This window comes from Felis catus, chromosome A2, assembly GCF_018350175.1.
Source record: "Felis catus isolate Fca126 chromosome A2, F.catus_Fca126_mat1.0, whole genome shotgun sequence".
In the NCBI taxonomy this organism is placed as follows: Eukaryota; Metazoa; Chordata; class Mammalia; order Carnivora; family Felidae; genus Felis; species Felis catus.
This window is the reverse complement of record NC_058369.1, coordinates 883,011-900,921: the sequence shown is the minus strand read 5'-3', so window position 1 is coordinate 900,921 and position 17,911 is coordinate 883,011. Positions and strand designations below refer to the sequence as shown.

Genomic DNA, 17,911 nt, shown 5'->3' with positions numbered 1-17,911 from the left:
CTGGGGTGAAGTCAGGCCGTGGCCATCCCGCCGGAGGCCATGGGGGCAGTGGGAGGTGAGAGTGTGGAGACCAGTCCCCCTGGCATTTTGGACACAAGAAGAAAGCAGCCCCTCGAGGGCTGAGGGGTCAAGGGAAAGACGGGACATCGAGGGGGTCGAAAGTAAGTCCTTGGAAAGGGGGTGGGGGCTGGAGCCCAAGCAAGGGGTTTCTGAAAGATGTAATAGGGGCGGGCCTGATCTGAGCTCTTGCTGTCCTAGAACTTACCAGAAATGTCTGAGGGATGTGCTCGCTCTCTACTGCGGGGATGTGGATGCCAGAGCTCCTGGGGCTCCCGGGGAAAGCTGAGACCCCAGGTGGATTCTTGAGCTTGCCATTTGAGGCCCTGGATCCAGCTGTGCCTGAAGGCGGTCCATCCCGACCTCTTAGTTATGAGTGCCAGTAAGCTCTCCTGCTTTGCTTGAGCCATTGTGAGCTGGAGTAACTCAAACTCATAACCACCTACAGGGGCTATATTCCTGGCCAGAGGGCTGGGGAGCGTTTCCTGGGGTCAGGGATGCTCAGCAAAAGGTCAGCTTCTTCACATCCAGGCACACTCTGGGAAGCCAAAGACCGAGACGAGTTTTCGTCGCCCTCTGGGTTCACGGGCTCAGCACATCAATGTGACTCTCACCCAGTATCTGCTGAGAAGGCCTCCATTCCGTGTCTCACCAGATTTCAGGGAGATGCCGAAGTGTAACCCCATGGTTCTCCCATCTGCAAAGTGGGTTCGCTGCGGGACCGATAAGTCACCTGCATGACCACGTGTTCCCTTGAGAGTTCCCTGGGACAGGAGGGATAGGTCACCTCATGCCCACCAGTGTAGGGAAAGAATCTCTAAAGACAGACGGACCACCTTCCCGCTTCATGACCCTGGGCGTGTCATCTCCCTGACCTCAGTTTTCTTATCTGTAAAGTGGGGGCTTAATCAGGGCTTAATCACCTGTAGGTATGTTACATGCTGGCTTGTAGTAGTTCCCGCCCTCCATCTGCGCCCTCAGAGAATACATTCTGGAGGGGATCAATGCAGACACAACCCCTCTGGGGCCGGGAAAACTCCAACAAACCAAACAGAAGCATAAACAATGCCCGGAACCTGGAAGGTGCTTAGTATTTGTTGGATGGATGGATAGATGGATGGATGAGTAAATAGACGGGTGGAGGGTGAATGAATGAATGGATGGATGACGGATAGTGAGTGGAGGGATGGTGGGTGGGTAAGTCAGAACTTCAGAAGAAGAGAGATGAATTCTGCCCCAGGAATAAGGGGAAGGCTAGATAGAGGGGTTGATTGGTAACGGGGAGACAGTGTGGCAAAGGCTTGGAGGTGAGGGGATCACAGGGCACGTTCAGGGGACAAAGAGTAGTCAGAGGGACGGGTTACAACACTGGGAGACAAGGTTGAAATGCTTAACTGGAACATGGCCTTGGGACTCCTTTAGTCTCATCCATCCCAGTCAGGCCTTCCACGGCAGTCCCCATTTTTGTCTCCCTCACCCCTGGACCTTAGCCTTTACAAGGAGAAAGTCACACCAGCCTATGCTGGAATTCAGTGGCCAATAGAATTTAAATATAAACGTGGGGGCGCCTGGGTGGTTCAGTCGGTTGAACATCCGACTTAGGCTCGGGTCATGATGTCACGGCTCCTGAGTTCAAGCCCTGCCATCAGGTTGTCTGTTGTCAGCATAGAGTCCCCCCTCCCCCCCCCCGCCTCTCCCTAGCTTGCACTCTGTCTTACAAATAAATATTAACAATTTTTAAATAAATGTAAACGTAAACAGCCACATATGGCTGATGGCTCCTATACCGAACAGGATCACTCTAGAATGTTCCAGTCAAGCATTGTCCAACAGAACTTTCTGTGATGATGGGAATGTTCTAGATCTGAGCTCTCCATTACAAGAGCCGCCAGCCAGCCACACTGAGTGACTGAGCGTCTGAAATGTGACTTGTGCCATTAAGAAATGGAACTTTTGGGCGCCTGGGTGGCGCAGTCGGTTAAGCGTCCGACTTCAGCCAGGTCACGATCTCGCGGTCCGTGAGTTCGAGCCCCGCATCAGGCTCTGGGCTGATGGCTCAGAGCCTGGAGCCTGTTTCCGATTCTGTGTCTCCCTCTCTCTCTGCCCCTCCCCCGTTCATGCTCTGTCTCTCTCTGTCCCAAAAATAAATAAACGTTAAAAAAAATTAAAAAAAAAAAAAAAGAAATGGAACTTTTAATTTTGCATTAATTAAATTTAAATGGCCACAAACAAGGAAGCATCGGGGAAGGTGCTATGCTATGCAGACTTTGAAATACTTTTCAACCAGGGAAGCAGGAGGGAAGGCCAGAGTCCCTAGAAACTGGGATAACTGTGTGTGGAGGCCCCAAGACAACAAGGGTCACAGAGGAGGCGGCATGTCACCTACATGGCAGAGGGGACTGTGCAGGAGGCAGCAAGCCCAGGCCCCTGAGACGGAGGTGACCCTGGGTGCCTGGGGCGCCCAGCGTCCTCACGAGAGGGAGGCCTCACGAGAGGCCGCGTTGCTGGCCGGGGGGATGGGGAGGGCCCACGGGCCCAGGATGCGGCGCCTCTGGAAGCCGGAAAAGTGGGGGAAACAGGACTCCTTGGGGCCCCGGGGGAACCAGCCCTGCCCTCACCTGGGTGTTAGGACCTGTGAGCCCAGCGCTGTTGGAGAACCAGCGTGAGTGGTTTAAGCGGGCAGGTTTGGGGGGGATTTGTGCAGCTGCGGTAAAGTTACCCCAAACCCTTGCAAACACGGCTGACCCTGTGGCCCGCACAGCGAAAATACAACGTGAGCCCAGACACCGTGTGGTCTGGGAAGGTAAGGATGTGTTCAAACAGCCCACAAGGATGGGGGTGTGTCCAAGGGACACAGGAGCCACCACAGGAAAAGAGCTCCCGGTGGGTGACCAGAGCTGGAGCGATCACTCTGGAAGATACAGGACGCCCAGTTAACCTGAATCATTTCATTTTAATATTTCAGGTTTTGCGCTGGTTGCTGACCTGGAATTCAGACTGAACAGGATGTTGTGTGTTTGTATTTGCTGTATTTGGCAAGGGGCGGGGGGGGGGAGGGGGGGGAGAGACAGAATGGCATCGATTTACAAAGGCGTGTGCCCGGGAGCTCCGTCTTGGGGCTCCTAAATTCTGCCTGGCCGGTAAAGGTGGGGCCAAGCCAGCAGGACACGGGTGGGGGTGGTTAATATGGACCAGAACTAAGCGCACAGGTCATTGATATACCTTGAGGCCTGTTTCTCGCCCTAGCCCTGAGCGGGTGTGCTCTGGGGCAGAATCGGGGTGAAGCCGAAAGCCCCCAAGCACCTGTGCCCCCACGGGCCCCCTGCGCTATCCTCAGGACAGGCCCCACCGACGACCGGACTGGGCCAGAGCAGCCCGTGCTCTGTCGCCACCGTGCGGCCCCAACGGCACATGACGCCTCAGCGGCCGCGGGGACCGGCGTTGGGCTTGAATTGGTAAAGTGGAGACTAGGGTCTCTTCGCCCCCGGGGTTGTGGGCTCCCTCAGGCCACAAACGGACCCACCTTTTCCACCTTTCACCACTGACCCGTCCCTGGGCCAGCAGCTCAGCCCTGGCACACAGGGGGCACTCCCTAAATGTTTGTTGATTGAGTAAATGACAGGACCCCAAAGAACTGAGTTTTTCCTTTACTCACACCAGATCTGGCCTTGGCCAAGGGTGACACAGGACAACTTGAACACCCCTCTCCATGAGACTTTTGCCACTGTCCCCAGTAGCAGAAAGGACTCCAGTTCATTGGCTTTTTCTTAAATGTTTATTTTTGAGAGAGAGCGAGCACGCGGGGAAGGGCAGACAGAGGGAGACCCAGAATCCCAAGCAGGCTCCAGGCTCAGAGCTCCAAGCTGTCAGCACAGAGCCCGACGCGGGGCTCGAACCCACAAACTGTGAGATCATGACCTGGGCGGAAGCCCGATGTTTAAACGACTGAGCCGCGCAGGCGCCCCACGAGACGAGGAGGCAGAACGAGGTCCCATGGTGAAGGACACAGGGGCCGGGTCCCAGGACAAGTTCTGAAAGCCAAGCAATAAATGTCGTCTGACTGTAAAAATACATCTGATTACTCTCCCATCTGCAGAGAGAGGTTGAGATTTGCCGGTGGAGAAAATCTGACCTATTTACATGTATCAATTGGGAGCTGAAAACCATTTTCAACCACTTCAGGCAGGAGATGACGGCCGATGTCAATCCTAATCAATCCTACGGACAGCATGGAACCTCGAACACAGTTTTGGTTCCGAACACGTGTTGGAAATCGTCTTGGGGATACCCCCAGGGGTGGGCTTCCTGGGCCATACGGTAATCCTGTGTTTAACTTACGGAGGAACCAGCAGCGGGGTTTTTGTGATTGAAGCCTTTACGGAGGCCACTGCAGAGTCACCTGCGGTTGTGACAAATGCCGCTGAGAAACTCCCTTGTGCACTTGGCCCGGTTCTCCCTGATGGTCACATTTTACAAATCGATAGTATCTCCACCCGGATATTGTCGTTGATACAATCACCTCCCTTATTTCAATTCACTTGTTTTCATTTTGCTCGCACTCACCTGTGTGGTATGGCATCGCCCACAAGTTCACCAGCTGGGGAAATCCGTGCGTCCACCCCGCAAGTGTCCCCCCCCCCCGTAACCCTGGCAACCACTCATCTGTCCCCCATTCCTAAGATGTTGTCACTTCCTAAACGTTGTATCAGGAGGCTCTTGTTCTCTGTGACCTGTCTGCGATGGTATGTTCTCACTCGCAGGCTCTCGGGAGTCACCAGGATTTTAAAACTTCCCCGTTTGGCAGGGGGGCAGGTGGACATGCCTCCAGCCACACTTTTCTCCCGGCAGTTACATAGCGAGGTCACCCGCGTGCCTCAGTTTCCTCGTCTGGTAAGTGGGGGAGAGAACCCCCGACCCCAAGCCGAGTTACGTGGATTAGAGCAGGCGGGGCACGCGAGGCCGGCGTCCGGGACCTGGCCCCTGCGAAGCTTTATGACGTCACACGCGGTTGCCACAGCAGCAGCCAATCACATCTGCCCAGAAGCGCGGCGGGAGGGGGGGGGGCGGCCCCGCCCCGCCTGCTGCTGATTGGAGGAGGCGTCGCATCGCGCGCTCCCACAGACCAATGGGAACGTGGTCCAGAGGCAGGGCGCGGGGGAAGCCAAGTTCCCTGCATCCTTCGGAGCATCCATTCTCTCGGTGGCTTCCTCTTAACAAAATAAAAAAGAAAGAAAGAAAGGCCCGGCCTGGCACGCATTCGCTGCCTCTTCCTGAAGCTCCGACCCTTGCAAGCGCCCACCAAAGGGAGGCTAATGATTTTATTTCTTGAGGTGCCCTGTTACCCTGTCTGAAGAAGACTCCAGAAACTCACAGCGTGGGAGCCCGGGGGGGGGGGGCCTCCCTGCCCCTCCTGCAGTTCGCACCCTCCGGCTGAGAGCTGGTCTGGGAGGTCACCCAGATACTGGGTGATGTGGGCCGGCTGCTCGCTGAGCCGGCGCCGCTGTGGGGCCGCAGACGGGCGCGGGCAGGCACTGAGGGCAGGGCACTGTGCAAGACGGGCAGCTACATGCTGAGGGTGCTGGGTCCCGGGCTGGGTCCAATGCGTGTTTCGCTACCGCCGAGTGGTAGCAAATCGGCACAAAGCCGAGTGACCTGAAGCAGCGAAATACACTTGTCTTTTTCCTTCATCATTTCTGGAGTTCGGGAAGTGGGAAGGGGTCCAGATGCGTGGTTCTGGCTCCGGGTCTCTCACGAGGTTCTGGTCACAGGCGGGCTGGGGCTGCCTGGTCCGAGGGGCTCAGCTGGGGCCCGAGGACCCGCTCCCAGGCGGCCGGCCGGGGCTGCTGGCGGGAGGCTCGGGCCTCTGCACGGCGCTGTCTGAGCACCATCAGGTCACAGGGGTGAGGGCGCGGAGCCAGCGACCCCAGAGAGCGCCAGGCAGACACCTGTATCTTTTGTGACCCAAGGGTGTGTGGATAGCAAGACCCTGGGGCTGCTGAGTGCCGGCGAGGAGGCCACCCCCAGAAGACCGTCTGTTGACCGGAGACACACCAAGGCGAAGCAACACGACCGGGGAAGGTCGGCATCCCCTCCCCTCCTCGCGGACCCCTCTGGCTCCTTCCAGGTGATCGGGCTGGGGGCGGGGCAGCCACGTAGCCCAGGCCTGGCCAGTAGGCTTCAACCTGGGACTTCTGCCTGCATTGATGGGAGAGTCTGGCTGACACATTTCCCCCACTTGGCCTCAGAGCCTGCTAACGAGCGAAGTCAACACAGAAGTTCGTAGCACAAGAGACGGAGAAAGGGAGAGAGAGGCAGAAGGAGTCCTTGGCCTGCGTCCGACTCCCCACCATTTCGGCGCTGGAAGCCGGTCCTTTGTGTGAGGAGGGGTTTCTGTCATGTGTAACACGAAGCCACCCACAGGTGAATGGCACAATCACAATGTGCCCACCACGCACGGCACGTCCCTCGGCTGCGAGCAGGAGCGAGGCGCCCACCCCCTGACGCCCCTGACAGACCCCGAGCACACGACACTCAGGGAGGGAACCAGACACGAGAGGCCACACGGGTGTGAGTCCACGTGTGTGAAACGTCCGGAACGGGCTCATCCAGGGACGGGAAGGGGGCTCGTGGGGGCCGGGGGCTGGGGGAGGTGGCTGCTAATGGGGGTGGAGTTTCCTCTTGTGCTCATGGAATGTTCTGGAACTAGATGGAAGTGGTGGTTGCATAACATTATGAATGCACTCAACGCCACTGAGTTGTACACTTTAAGTTTATTATTTATTTTATTTTAAGAGAGAGAAACAGAATCCCAAGCAGGCTCCCCACTGTCAGCACAAAGCCCGGCCACATGGGGCTTGATCTCAAGAACCACGAGATCACGACCTGAGCTGAAGTCTAGAGTCAGACACTTAGCCGACTGAGCCACGCGGGTGGCCCTGAGTTATGCACTTTAAAATGGTTAACGGGGTGGGGAAAAAATACAAAAAATAAAATAAAACAAAATAAAATGGTTAATGGCGCGGCGCCTGGGTGGGTCAGTCGGTTGAGCGCCCGACTTCAGCTCAGGCCATGATCTCACGGTTTGAGGGTTCGAGCCCTGCGTCAGACTCTGGGCTGACGGCTCTGAGCCTGGAGCCTGCTTCCGATTCTGTGTCTCCCTCTCTCTCAGCCCCTCCCCTGGTCACACACACACTCTCTCTCAAAAATAAACATGAAAAAAATTTTTAAAAATGGTTAATTTCGGGGCGCCTGGGTGGCGCAGTCGGTTAAGCGTCCAACTTCAGCCAGGTCACGATCTCGCCGTCCGGGAGTTCGAGCCCCGCGTCAGGCTCTGGGCTGATGGCTCAGAGCCTGGAGCCTGTTTCCGATTCTGTGTCTCCCTCTCTCTCTGCCCCTCCCCCGTTCATGCTCTCTCTCTGTCCCAAAAATAAATAAACGTTGAAAAAAAAATTTAAAAAAAAATGGTTAATTGCATGTTATGTAAATTTCATGTCCATACTACTACTAAAAGGGCAAAAACCGCAGGATGTTTATATCCAGTGTTTTCTGTCTCCCTTCTGCCAGTTCCTCTCCCACCACACCCCCTTCCTCCCAGGTTCTCCCAGGGCTCTTCAGCTCCCCCCCCCTTGTACACGAGAGTTTCTCCTCCCACGTCAGGCCACACCAAGGCATGCGGCCTCCCGACCTCCCTCGGCCCGAAGAGCCAGCTTTCCCTCCTCCCTCCCTGGCACTGGCAGCGGGCGGGAGGCGGGCCTTCACACGCAGGCGCAGAAATGCATCCAGGCACGTGGCTGAGGGAAAAGGCAAGGGCACATTGATGGTTTCCTTCTTCGCTGGGGAAACCCGAGTGCCGGTGCCCCCGCGACCTCCCCAGGAAGGCGGCCGCTCTGCCAGTTTGCAACTTGCCACAAGTAGATGGCATCCACGTTACACTTTTGGAATCGACAGTAAGTGGCTCAGCAGGGACAGCTTGCAGGGTGCCCGGGGGCCGCTCTGGTCCCAGGGGCGCCCGCAGCACAGGGGGTCCTGAGCGGGGCTGCGATCTGCCTGGGAGGCACCCCCCCAACCCCCTGTCCTCTCTCCTGACGGACATGACGTGACGTGGGCGCCAGCCGAGGGACAATGACAGCGATGGCGGTGGGCAGGGTGCTGCATGGGCACCGGAAGCCACCCCTCCCCCACAATGTTGCTTTTCATCTTCACTGTTTGCTTCCCTGATTCCAATAAAATTAAGCATCAGGCCTGTGAATACTTCAGTTTCTCCAAAGCAGAGTCTCTCCCGGGCACTGGGGACTTAGGGGCATCCGGGTACCTGGGGACGGAGCAGCACCCTGGCCCCACCCCCTTGATGTAGGACCGCCCCCACCCATCCCCCTCCCAGGTGACAGCTGCCGACCCCACACCCCCTGGGGGCAGGACCGCCCCCACCAAGGACTCTCTAAAGGCTGAGGGCATTTTAAAAAACTATATGGGGCGCCTGGGTGGCTCAGTGGGTTAAGTGTCTGACTTCGGCTCAGGTCATGACCTCACGGTTTGTGGGTTCGAGCCCCACGTGGGGCTCCGTGCTGACAGCTGGAGCCTGGAGCCTGCTTCGGATTTTGTGTCCCCCTCTCTCTCTGCCCCTGCCCTGCTCGCACTCTCTCAAAAATAAATAAAAAGTTTAAAAAAAAAAAACAAAAAAGGTCTCCCAGCAGTCAGCGTCAGGGAGCAGCCGGCCTCCCCAAGCCTCCAGTCTCAAAATCTCAGCTGTCCCCGGGCTGTTTGCTGGCCGGCCGGTCCTTTCCGGAATTCGTGTCTCTGTGAGAATAGGCTGCGTGTAGCTCCCAGTCGTCGGCCAGCCCTGGGAGCACATGTCCCCTGGCTGTCACAAGACGCCTTCCCTGCAGAGCAGGGGCCACCAACTTCCCTGCCCGGCCACTGAGCAAAGGTCACACGCTTCAGCTCTCGGGTCATGGCACAGCCGCTCTGGTGTGAGTTTCTGTGTTGGCGGAGATCTGTGCCCAGAAGAGGAGTGAGCTCAGGGCAGGCTGGTCTAAATGTCCCCTCCGCTGCCAGGCCACGAGGCATCTAACGCCACCAGAGAGGCGGACGGCAGGCTAGGGAGTCAAGTTTTCTTTAATGAAAAAAAGGACAAAGCCGCACAAAAGTCTGGGTTGAACAGTCATGACACAAAGCGAGCCCCCCGCCCCCCCCCCCCACCGCCATGCTGTCCCCAGGGACACCCCTCTGGGGAACCAGAGCCTGAACGGAGCCGGGGCCCCGGCATTAGACGCTCTGCAGCATGTGAAGAGCGTGGAGAAGGCGCTGCCGGGTGGCCGGGGCGCAGCTGGGGCTCCGCGGGGCGCCCAGGGGGTGCGCGGTGCTGCGCTGGCCGCGTTCCCGGACCGTGAGCCGCAGCTCCCGGCCCTGGCCGCTCAGGACCAGGTGAGCCTGGTCTCGGAGGCAGCTCACCTGCCAAGGGAGAGGAGCGAGGTCAGGAGAGAGGGCCCCCCGGGCCTACCCCCTGCCCTGGCATGAACAGGGCAGGTGGAAGGAGGCTGAGAGCCGCCTGCCTGGGTCTCAGCGGCCGCCCCCCACCCCCCCTCCAGGAGCTCAGGGAGCAAGCCCGGGGGCCCTACTGCACCGACGGGACAACAAGACTCAGACGGGGACTCCCCTTCCCACGGCCACCCAGTGAGACCCCTGCTCTTAAGCCTGTGACCCGGGTGAACTGGCCTCCCCAGCTGCGGCCCCGCCTGGGTCAGTGCGAGCGTGCTAGCCCCACTCTAGTCTGAACAGGCAGGGAGGGGTTCCTGGAAAATAAAATCATAATTTTTACAAATAACAAGGAAAGCAGGGGCGCCTGGGGGGCTCAGTCGGTTGAGCATCCGACTTCGGCTCAGGTCACGATCTCGCGGTTCGCGGGTTCGAGCCCCGCGTCGGGCTCTGTGCGGACAGCTCGGAGCCTGGAGCTGCTTCGGATTCTGCGTCTCCCTCTCTCTCTCTGCCCCTCCCCTGCTCATGCTCTGTCCGTCAAAAATATAGTAAAACCTTAAAAAATTTTAAAAAATAGTAACAACGAAAGCACTGCCCGGGCCGTCGGACTGGGGGCTGGCTAGCATGTGTCAGACTGACGTCACCATGACCGCTCGGGAAAGCCTCAATCTAGAAATGACTTTCCGGGGAGATGACGTCCTGGCAGCTGCGAACGCCACCCGTGGAGATGACCCTGAGTCACGCTGCCCCGGCTCGGACACACGTTTTCGGTTTCGCGGTGTTTGTAGAGGTCAACATGCCCTGCTGCCCCCGGCCATGCCCCCAACAGTGCCTGACAGCCCAGGGGCCCGGGGCTGCCCCGCGGAGGCCACCGAGGACGAGGGCCACCCTGTGCACTCACCTGCAGTGTCCCGTCACTGAAAAGCAGCAGCAAAGCCCGGTCCGACACGAGGAAGCGCAGCAGACAGTGGCCGGGGGCCGCCGGGGGGGTGGGCGCGGGCCGGCCCTCCTCCTGCAGACAGACCCAGCCTTGCGGGCCTCAGGCTGGCCGTGTCCCCAGCAGCCCGGCCCGGCCCCGCCCCGTCGGGCCCTTACCTCCCGCGGCCGCTGCTGCATGTATCGGGCCAAGAGCCGGAGGACGGCCAGCTTGGCGCCCAGCGGGCTGGGCGCATCCCTCGGGGCGAACGTGTCCAGCTTTCCCCGCGCGGACGCGTAGCAGACCCGGCTGGAGAGGGGGTACAGGGCGGTGCTGGCTGCCACAGCCTCGATCCTGGGCACCTGACGCCCGAGGACACCTTCCCACCAGCCACACCCCCTGGGATGGGGATCTGGAGACCAGCTCCTCACGGCCCCTCTATCCACACCTGCAGCCCTGGCCGCTCGCCGGAGCCGTGGACCCAGCACGTCCCTACTGAGATCCTGACCCGCCCCCAAACCCACCCCTCTGCCATCTTCCCATCCTGCCTCAGGGCTACTCCCGCCTTCCTGCCCTCCCTTCCCACCCCCCACCCCGCCACGGCCTGTCCCTACCTGACCAGTCCAACTGTCTCCCTGCTGAGTCTATGTCACTCCTGCCGTGAAGGTCATGTCAAACGTGACCTGTTCCAACCACGGCTTGAAAATCACTGACTTCACAGCCTCCCTGTCCCCCATCTCACTTTTCCTCAAACCCACTGCGCTGGGACCCATGTCAAGAGCTTTGCACATGCTGTTCCCCGTGCCTCAGATGCTGTTCCTGACAGGCTCCTTCCCATCTTTCAGGTCTCGCCTGAATGTCACTTCTTCAGAAAGCCCCTCCACAACCAGGTTGTAGAGGGTCACCTCCACCCCCACCCCCTGCAAAGTGGTCAGGCAGGAAGGGCTTACAGATGCGCAGAGCAGGCCCTATTTTAATAAATACTTGCAGAATGATTAAGGAAAGGTGGGGGGGCACAGGAGCCCCAAAACTTACTCCCCCGGGGGGCGCAGGGCCATGTGCGTGCCGTCCCGAAGCAGGACACCGCTGCCCCCATCCGACAGCTGATAGCCGAAGCCGTACTTGCTGGAATAATCCACCCACGTGGGGGCCCAGAGGACCGGCTGCTGCCCTCCCGGGGGGTCCTGTGGGGCTGGGCGCAAAGAGGGGAGCTGAGCAGGGGGGTCTCAGCGGGGCCTGGGGGGAGAGCGGGGGAGGCATGGGACGCGTAGAGGAAAGTGCAGGGCGGGGGAGGACGAGGCTGGGGCACACAGACACTACAGGCTTTCCTTTATTTCATTAAAAAAAAAAAAAATTGTGTTAAACACAAACTGCTCAGTGGCTTGTGGAATCCTGGATGGGATCCTGGGAGAAAAAGGGCATTAGTGAGAACCCGGGAAATCCAGCGGCCCCGGGAAGCCGGCTGAGCTGCACTGGGCGCTCTCCGGGCTGCCTTCGCTGAAAATCTCAAATCATCTTCCACTGTTTACTGAAGACATTTGAACACGAGTTGGCTCCACCGATGGAAGAGCCTTAAAGTCTAGGGTCCTTCTGTGCTACAGCCGCGAGGAGGAGGGCGAGGAAGAGGGCGTGAGACCGAAGACTAAGCAGAACCCACCGGATCCTACGGGAAAGAGAAAGCTCCGAGGACAGTGACCAAGGAGGGGCAGGACGCGGTGGGTGCTGGTGGGGGTCGAGGTGGGGAGTGCATGGGGTGGGCATCACTGTGCTCTGAAGCCTCTCTCAGCTCGGCCCCCGCAGCAGAGCCCCAGAAATACCGGCAGGACCCTGGACAGAACAAGGCGCTTGTCTTTGGATGTGAAGAGGCAGGTGGCCCGGGTGAGTCCGCTGGGCTCCTACCTGGGAGGCTGGGATCCAGGCAGAGCAGCAAGTTCCTGATGGCCGCCTCTACCTCCTCCCTCCGGCTCCCCTTGGGCCCTGGGAGACAGATCTATGTGGGCGGACGTGGAGGGAGGACAGGCCTGGCCCCCCACCACGAGGGGCCCCTCCCACCGGCCCCGCCCCCAACTCTCAAATCTGGATAAATCTTATTTTGAACCCAGAATGATTCTGAACATCGTTCCCATTTTACAGGTGGGAAAGGTGAGGCCAAGAGAGGGGCGGTGACCCTGGCAAGGCCCAGTCACCGCCCCCCACCTCTCTACCCTCACTCCCCACCAGCAGCCCCCGCCTAGGATGGAGCGTCTGCTCACCGGCTGGGTCACTCCGGAGGGTCCCGTGGGTGAGCAGGTAGACGGGGACTGCGGAGTGGGGAGCCTCTCTGTCCAACAGGGAGGCCTGGGGAGGAAGCAGCAGGGGTGAGGGGAGGCCCTGGGCCCCCAGGAGGGCCCCGAGGTGGGGGAGGGGCTCCAGCCTCGCGGCTCTGAAGCCCCTCCCCCCCTAAGAATACCTCCCACGCGCCTCCACGCGCGCTGCCCCGAGCCCTCACCTCACCGCCCCACTCCGTGGCGTCAGGATCTGAACCACCTCCTCCTGAATCCGAGGCCTCGTTAGGAGTGCAGGGGCCTGGGGGAGCGCAAGGAGTTTGGGGGGGGGCACAGCCCGGCCCCCCGTGCAGCAGGGGGGTATCCGCCACCCACATCCGCCCCTGCCACGGTTGGGAAGGTGCGGAGGAGTGGAAAGGACCCACAGCCAGGCGGAGGCGGGTGCAGTACTCACAGGGGGGCCGGCACTGGGCCAACAGCAGCTGGCCCACCTTCCGGACGAGCCTGCGCAGAGGCTGGGGCATGGTAAAGATGGGTGGGCTGTGGCAGGAGCGGGCCGGCAGCCGGTCCGGGGTGAAGCCCTTTGGAGGCGGGCACCGGGGGTCAGCACCGGGCGCGGGCTGCCCGGGCCCCGGGGCCTCGGCACCCCCGCCGGACCCCACGCACCTGTGTGAAGAAGTCATCCCGCAACAGGCGGTCCAGGCTGGGCCGCTCCGCGGGGTCGGGCGCCAGCAGGCGGGCGATGAGGCGGCGCGCGTTGGGGGACAGGTGGGCAGGCTCGGGGTAGCGGCCGGCTCTGATGTTCTGGTACATCTCCGACAGGGGAGCCGCCGTGAAGGGAGGGGCCCCGGTCAGCGCTGTGTACCTGCCCCGGGGGCGGGGGTGGGGGGGAGGGGTGGAGGGTGGGGCAGGGGCCTGGGTGCCCAGGCTTGGCGTGCCCCTACCCACACCCCCCTGCTCCGGACAGGCTTCGCGTCCGCTTTCCCGCACCTGCCCCACACCCGCTCCCACCTGGCCGGTCCCGTCCACTCGCCTGACGCCAACGTCTGTCTGCACGCCCGCCTGCGCGGGTTCCGCTCCTGGTACCTCACGACCGCGGACCTACCCGCATCTGCCCGCGTGCACCGGCACACGCCCGTCCACACCTCCGTGCCGGCTCGAACCCGTGTTCCCTCCCACGTGCCCTATGCACACCCGCGCACTCGCACGGCTCCCACCGGCCCCGCGCCCGCCCACGCCTGTCCACACGTGTGCTAGGCTCGCTCACGCCTGCCTGTCCCCGTCCGCCCTCCCCCCTACACACTCACACCTGTCCTCGCCTGCCCCTGCCCTCTTCCCCAGGCCCGGGGCTCCCCGGGACCCACTCACATGATGCAGCCGAGAGCCCAGATGTCTGACTGGCAGGAGTGTCCACTCCTGGAGATGACCTCCGGGGCCAGGAAGTTTGGGGTCCCGCAGAGCACTCTGGGAGGGGATGACGGCGGGCTGGGGAACGCTGGGGCCCGCGTGCCAGACCGGCCCCGCCCGCGCCCTCGCGCCCTCCGTGTACCTGTGGCAGTGGCCCCCCGGCCCCACCCTGGCAGCCAGCCCCAGGTCTCCAATCTTTAGCACCATGTCCTTGTTCAGGAAGAAGTTACCTGCCGGGGGGGGGGGGGGCAACAGGGTATGAGGGCGGAAGCCACGCCCCTTGCCCCTTCCCCCCTTGCCCCTCCCCCCACTCACTGGGCTTCAGGTCGCGGTGCACAATGTGCCGCTGGTGCAGGTAGCACAGGCCGCTGACCAGGCCCCGCAGGTAGTAGCGCACCTCGGGCTCCGTCAGGGTCTGCCGCGCCTCCAGAACATGGGCCAGTGACTGCAGGTGACCGCGGGCAGCAGTGGCATGGAGGATGCACAGGTGGCACAGGTGGGCACAGGTGAGCAAAGGTGGGCACAGGTGGGCACAGGTGAGCACGGGAGGGCACAGGTGAGCACAGGCGAGCACAGGAGGGCACAGGCAGGCACAGGTGGGCACAGGTGGGCACGGGTGAGCACAGGTGGGCACAGGAGGGAACAGGTGAGCACAGGAGGGCACAGGAGGGCACAGGTGGGCACAGGAGGGCACAGGCGGGCACAGGTGGGCACAGGTGAGCACAGGTGAGCACAGGAGGGCACAGGTGAGCACAGGAGGGCACAGGAGGGCACAGACGGGCACAGGTGGGCACAGGTGAGCACAGGAGGGCACAGGAGGGCACAGGTGAGCACAGGCGAGCACAGGAGGGCACAGGCGGGCACAGGCGGGCACAGGTGAGCACAGGCGAGCACAGGCGGGCACAGGCGAGCACAGGTGAGCACAGGAGGGCACAGGCGGGCACAGGTGGGCACAGGTGAGCACAGGTGAGCACAGGAGGGCACAGGAGGGCACAGGTGAGCAAAGGTGTGCACAGGTAGGCACAGGTGAGCACAGGAGGGCACAGGCGGGCACAGGTGGGCACAGGAGGGCACAGGTGAGCACAGGTGGGCACAGGTGAGCAAAGGTGTGCACAGGTAGGCACAGGTGAGCACAGGTGAGCACAGGAGGGCAAAGGTGAGCACAGGTGGGCACAGGTGAGCACAGGAGGGCACAGGTGAGCATGGGAGGGCACAGGCAGGCACGGGAGGGCACAGGCGGGCACGGGTGGGCACAGGTGGGCACAGGCGAGCACAGGAGGGCACAGGCGAGCACAGGTGGGCACGGGTGAGCACAGGAGGGCACAGGTGAGCACAGGTGGGCACAGGTGAACACAGGAGGGCACAGGTGAGCAAAGGTGTGCACAGCTAGGCACAGGTGAGCACAGGGGGGCACAGGAGGGCACAGGCGGGCACAGGTGGGCACAGGATAGACACAGGCGGGCACAGCTGTGCTCAGGGGGGCTGGATCGAGTTAAGGTGGTCCTGCATGGCCACAGATGAAGAGATGGGCCAGATGAATAAACGGGCACAAGTGGACACAAGTGAGTCCTGGTGTGCAGAAGTGAGTCACCCGAGCCTAGGTGGGCACCGGTGCATAATGGCCGAGCACAGACGCGTCTGGTGCAGACACAGCAGAGACAGGTAAGTACAGAGACACACAGGTGGGCGCAGGGAAGCACCACAACCATGGGTGGGGGGCGCGGGGCGCGGTGCAGGCTCCCTCTCCACCCGCCCCGCGGCACCTGGCGGCTGCAGTACTCCAGCACCATGTACACGTGGTCGCGGTCAGCAAAGTGTCCGTGGAAGGCTACAATGTTTCGGTGTCGCAGGCGGCTGTGCAGGGCGATCTCACGTTCCACCTGCAGGCGTGGCCCCACCTGACCCCTAGTACTCGGGCCCCGGGGCATACACCCTCACCCCCAAGGGCAGGAACCTGTCTGGCGCCCCCCTGCGAGCGAAGGTCTGGGCCTACCTTCCCCCGGGTGCGGAGCCGCGCGGCCCCGCCCCCACCACGAGGCACCACCTTGAGGGCAAACACCGCACTGGTGGACATGTCCATCAGCTTGTAGCAGCGGCTGAAGGCACCCTGCAGCGGAGAGGTGCCCGGCTCAGCGGCCAAGTGTGCGCAGGTGTGCGGACAGGTGACCAGGCCTCTTCACGTGCACAGACACACAGACAACAGGAGACGCGCGGACACACAGCTCACACCCTCAGACCCGCACAGGCAACCCCCCGAGCATGCAGGAAAACGCAGGGACGCGTCCCCAGACGTATCCAGATCTGGAAACACCCAGCCAGCGGACCACAATATAGCATATGGACACACGCAGACGCGGACGCACGTTCAGACGCGCGCCTGGAGACAACACGACAGAGTTCTTGCAGAGGCACGGAGCCCTGGAACACTCGAGCGCTCACCCACAGCCCCGGACAGACGGCCGACCTACGGGCACCGCACAGGACGCCAAAGAGCGGTTCCCGCCACAGCGCACGCGGTGCAGGGGCTACGCCACAGACGCGGCCGCGCAACCCGCGCAAGCCCAAAGCCAGACCCCAAACTCGCGCGGACACACGACACACGCAGAAGGAAAACCCGGGGGCTCGCCGGGGCTCGCGATCGCGCGCGCACACCCCTCCCCGCCCCGCCGGGACCCCCGCGCGGCCCCGGACCCTCGCCGCGCACTCGTGGTGCCGGGGGTGCCGCACCTTGCCGATCAGCTTTCCGCGCCTGTAGACGCGCCCGGAGTTCGGGTCGCGCAGGAAGACGGAGACCGGCGGGCGGCAACTGTGCCGCCGCCGCCGCCGCGGCCCGGGTTCCATCCCGCCGGGAGCCTGGCGGGCGCTCGGCGCGGGCACTGGCGCAGCCTCAGCGGGACCACCGCGCGGCCGCTCGCCGCTGGGGCGCGTCTTATTGGTTGAGGGGGCGGGGAGGGGGCGTGGCCAGACGCTCGGGGCGTGGCCAGGCGCCGGGAGGGGGCAGGTGTGCGCGGTGAGCCGAGGTGGGGGGTGGGGCGGGGGCGCACGGGGACACCGGGCTGGAGGGAGTTTCAGTGATGAGACAGGAGCTCGCGCCCGGCGCGACAGCCCTGCGCCAATCCGGTGCGATCAGCCGGCTCGCTGCTGTTCCAAGCCGGCGCCTCCCGCCAGGCTGTGAAGTGTTAACGTGCCCATTGCCCTGAGCAGGAAACCGAGGTCAGAGAGATCGTCTCCTCTCGGAGGCCTTTCCAGGGAGAGGCGACTGGAAGCGAGGGCTTGACGGGGCTCTCGTGGCACTGGGAGCCGTGGCAGGATTCAGAGGAGGAGAAAGAAAACCAGTATCTCAGGGGCTGGAGCTGGTTGGAAAGGGAGTGAGGCCTGGGGCAGGGACCCAGGAGGGGCCCCGCTGGGGGTTAGGGGTACCATATATTCAGGGCGCTAGGCAGCGAGGAGGAACAGAATCTGGGGACCCAAGAGCACACAAGGGTTTGTGACTCCCGGCACGGGCGGCCAAGGGGAGCCAGGTGAAAGGGCTAGTGGGCCATCTGGGACCCTCCTGGGAGCCGGCGGGGACATCTCCGAGCCACAGCTCAGACTCAGTTCGAAGCTCTTTCCTTGTGTTCTTTCGTGTCACTCTTACGTAAGTCCTGGGACACGGGAACCGGCCCTGTTCCCATTTTACAGGTGAGCACACTGAGGCCTGGGGATGTGGTTGCTTTGCTTACACAGCCAGGAAGGGACAGTCCTGGGTTTGAGTCCGGGCGGCTGCCTCTGGATGCCACAGTACTAATCTCCG

The 17,911-nt window shown here is 61.7% G+C and overlaps 1 protein-coding gene across 1 annotated transcript; it reads right to left on the bottom strand.

Moving 5' to 3' along the window:
* Positions 1-9,153: 9,153 nt before the first annotated feature.
* Positions 9,154-17,021, bottom strand: PLK5 (polo like kinase 5 (inactive)). Its single transcript, XM_023242973.2, has 15 exons — positions 16,846-17,021; positions 16,112-16,225; positions 15,882-15,998; positions 14,434-14,563; positions 14,261-14,348; positions 14,080-14,175; positions 13,378-13,576; positions 13,166-13,292; positions 12,936-13,012; positions 12,700-12,784; positions 12,347-12,424; positions 11,483-11,639; positions 10,627-10,756; positions 10,433-10,543; positions 9,154-9,507 (listed from the first exon to the last, which is right to left on the bottom strand). Exons 1-15 carry the CDS (start codon positions 16,957-16,959, stop codon positions 9,322-9,324), a joined length of 1,809 nt encoding a protein of 602 aa, XP_023098741.2. The 5' UTR covers positions 16,960-17,021; the 3' UTR covers positions 9,154-9,321.
* Positions 17,022-17,911: the final 890 nt, after the last annotated feature.

Bases quoted from the DNA above. Each gene is read 5' to 3' on its own strand.
- PLK5 (XM_023242973.2), bottom strand. From the start codon at position 16,959: ATGGAACCCGGGCCGCGGCGGCGGCGGCGGCACAGTTGCCGCCCGCCG. The intron at 14,349-14,433 runs GTGAGTGGGGGG...CCCCCCCGGCAG, and splicing joins GCACCGCGACCTGAAGCCCA to GTAACTTCTTCCTGAACAAG. The intron at 9,508-10,432 runs GTGAGTGCACAG...CTCCCTTGGCAG, and splicing joins TCAGTGACGGGACACTGCAG to GTGAGCTGCCTCCGAGACCA.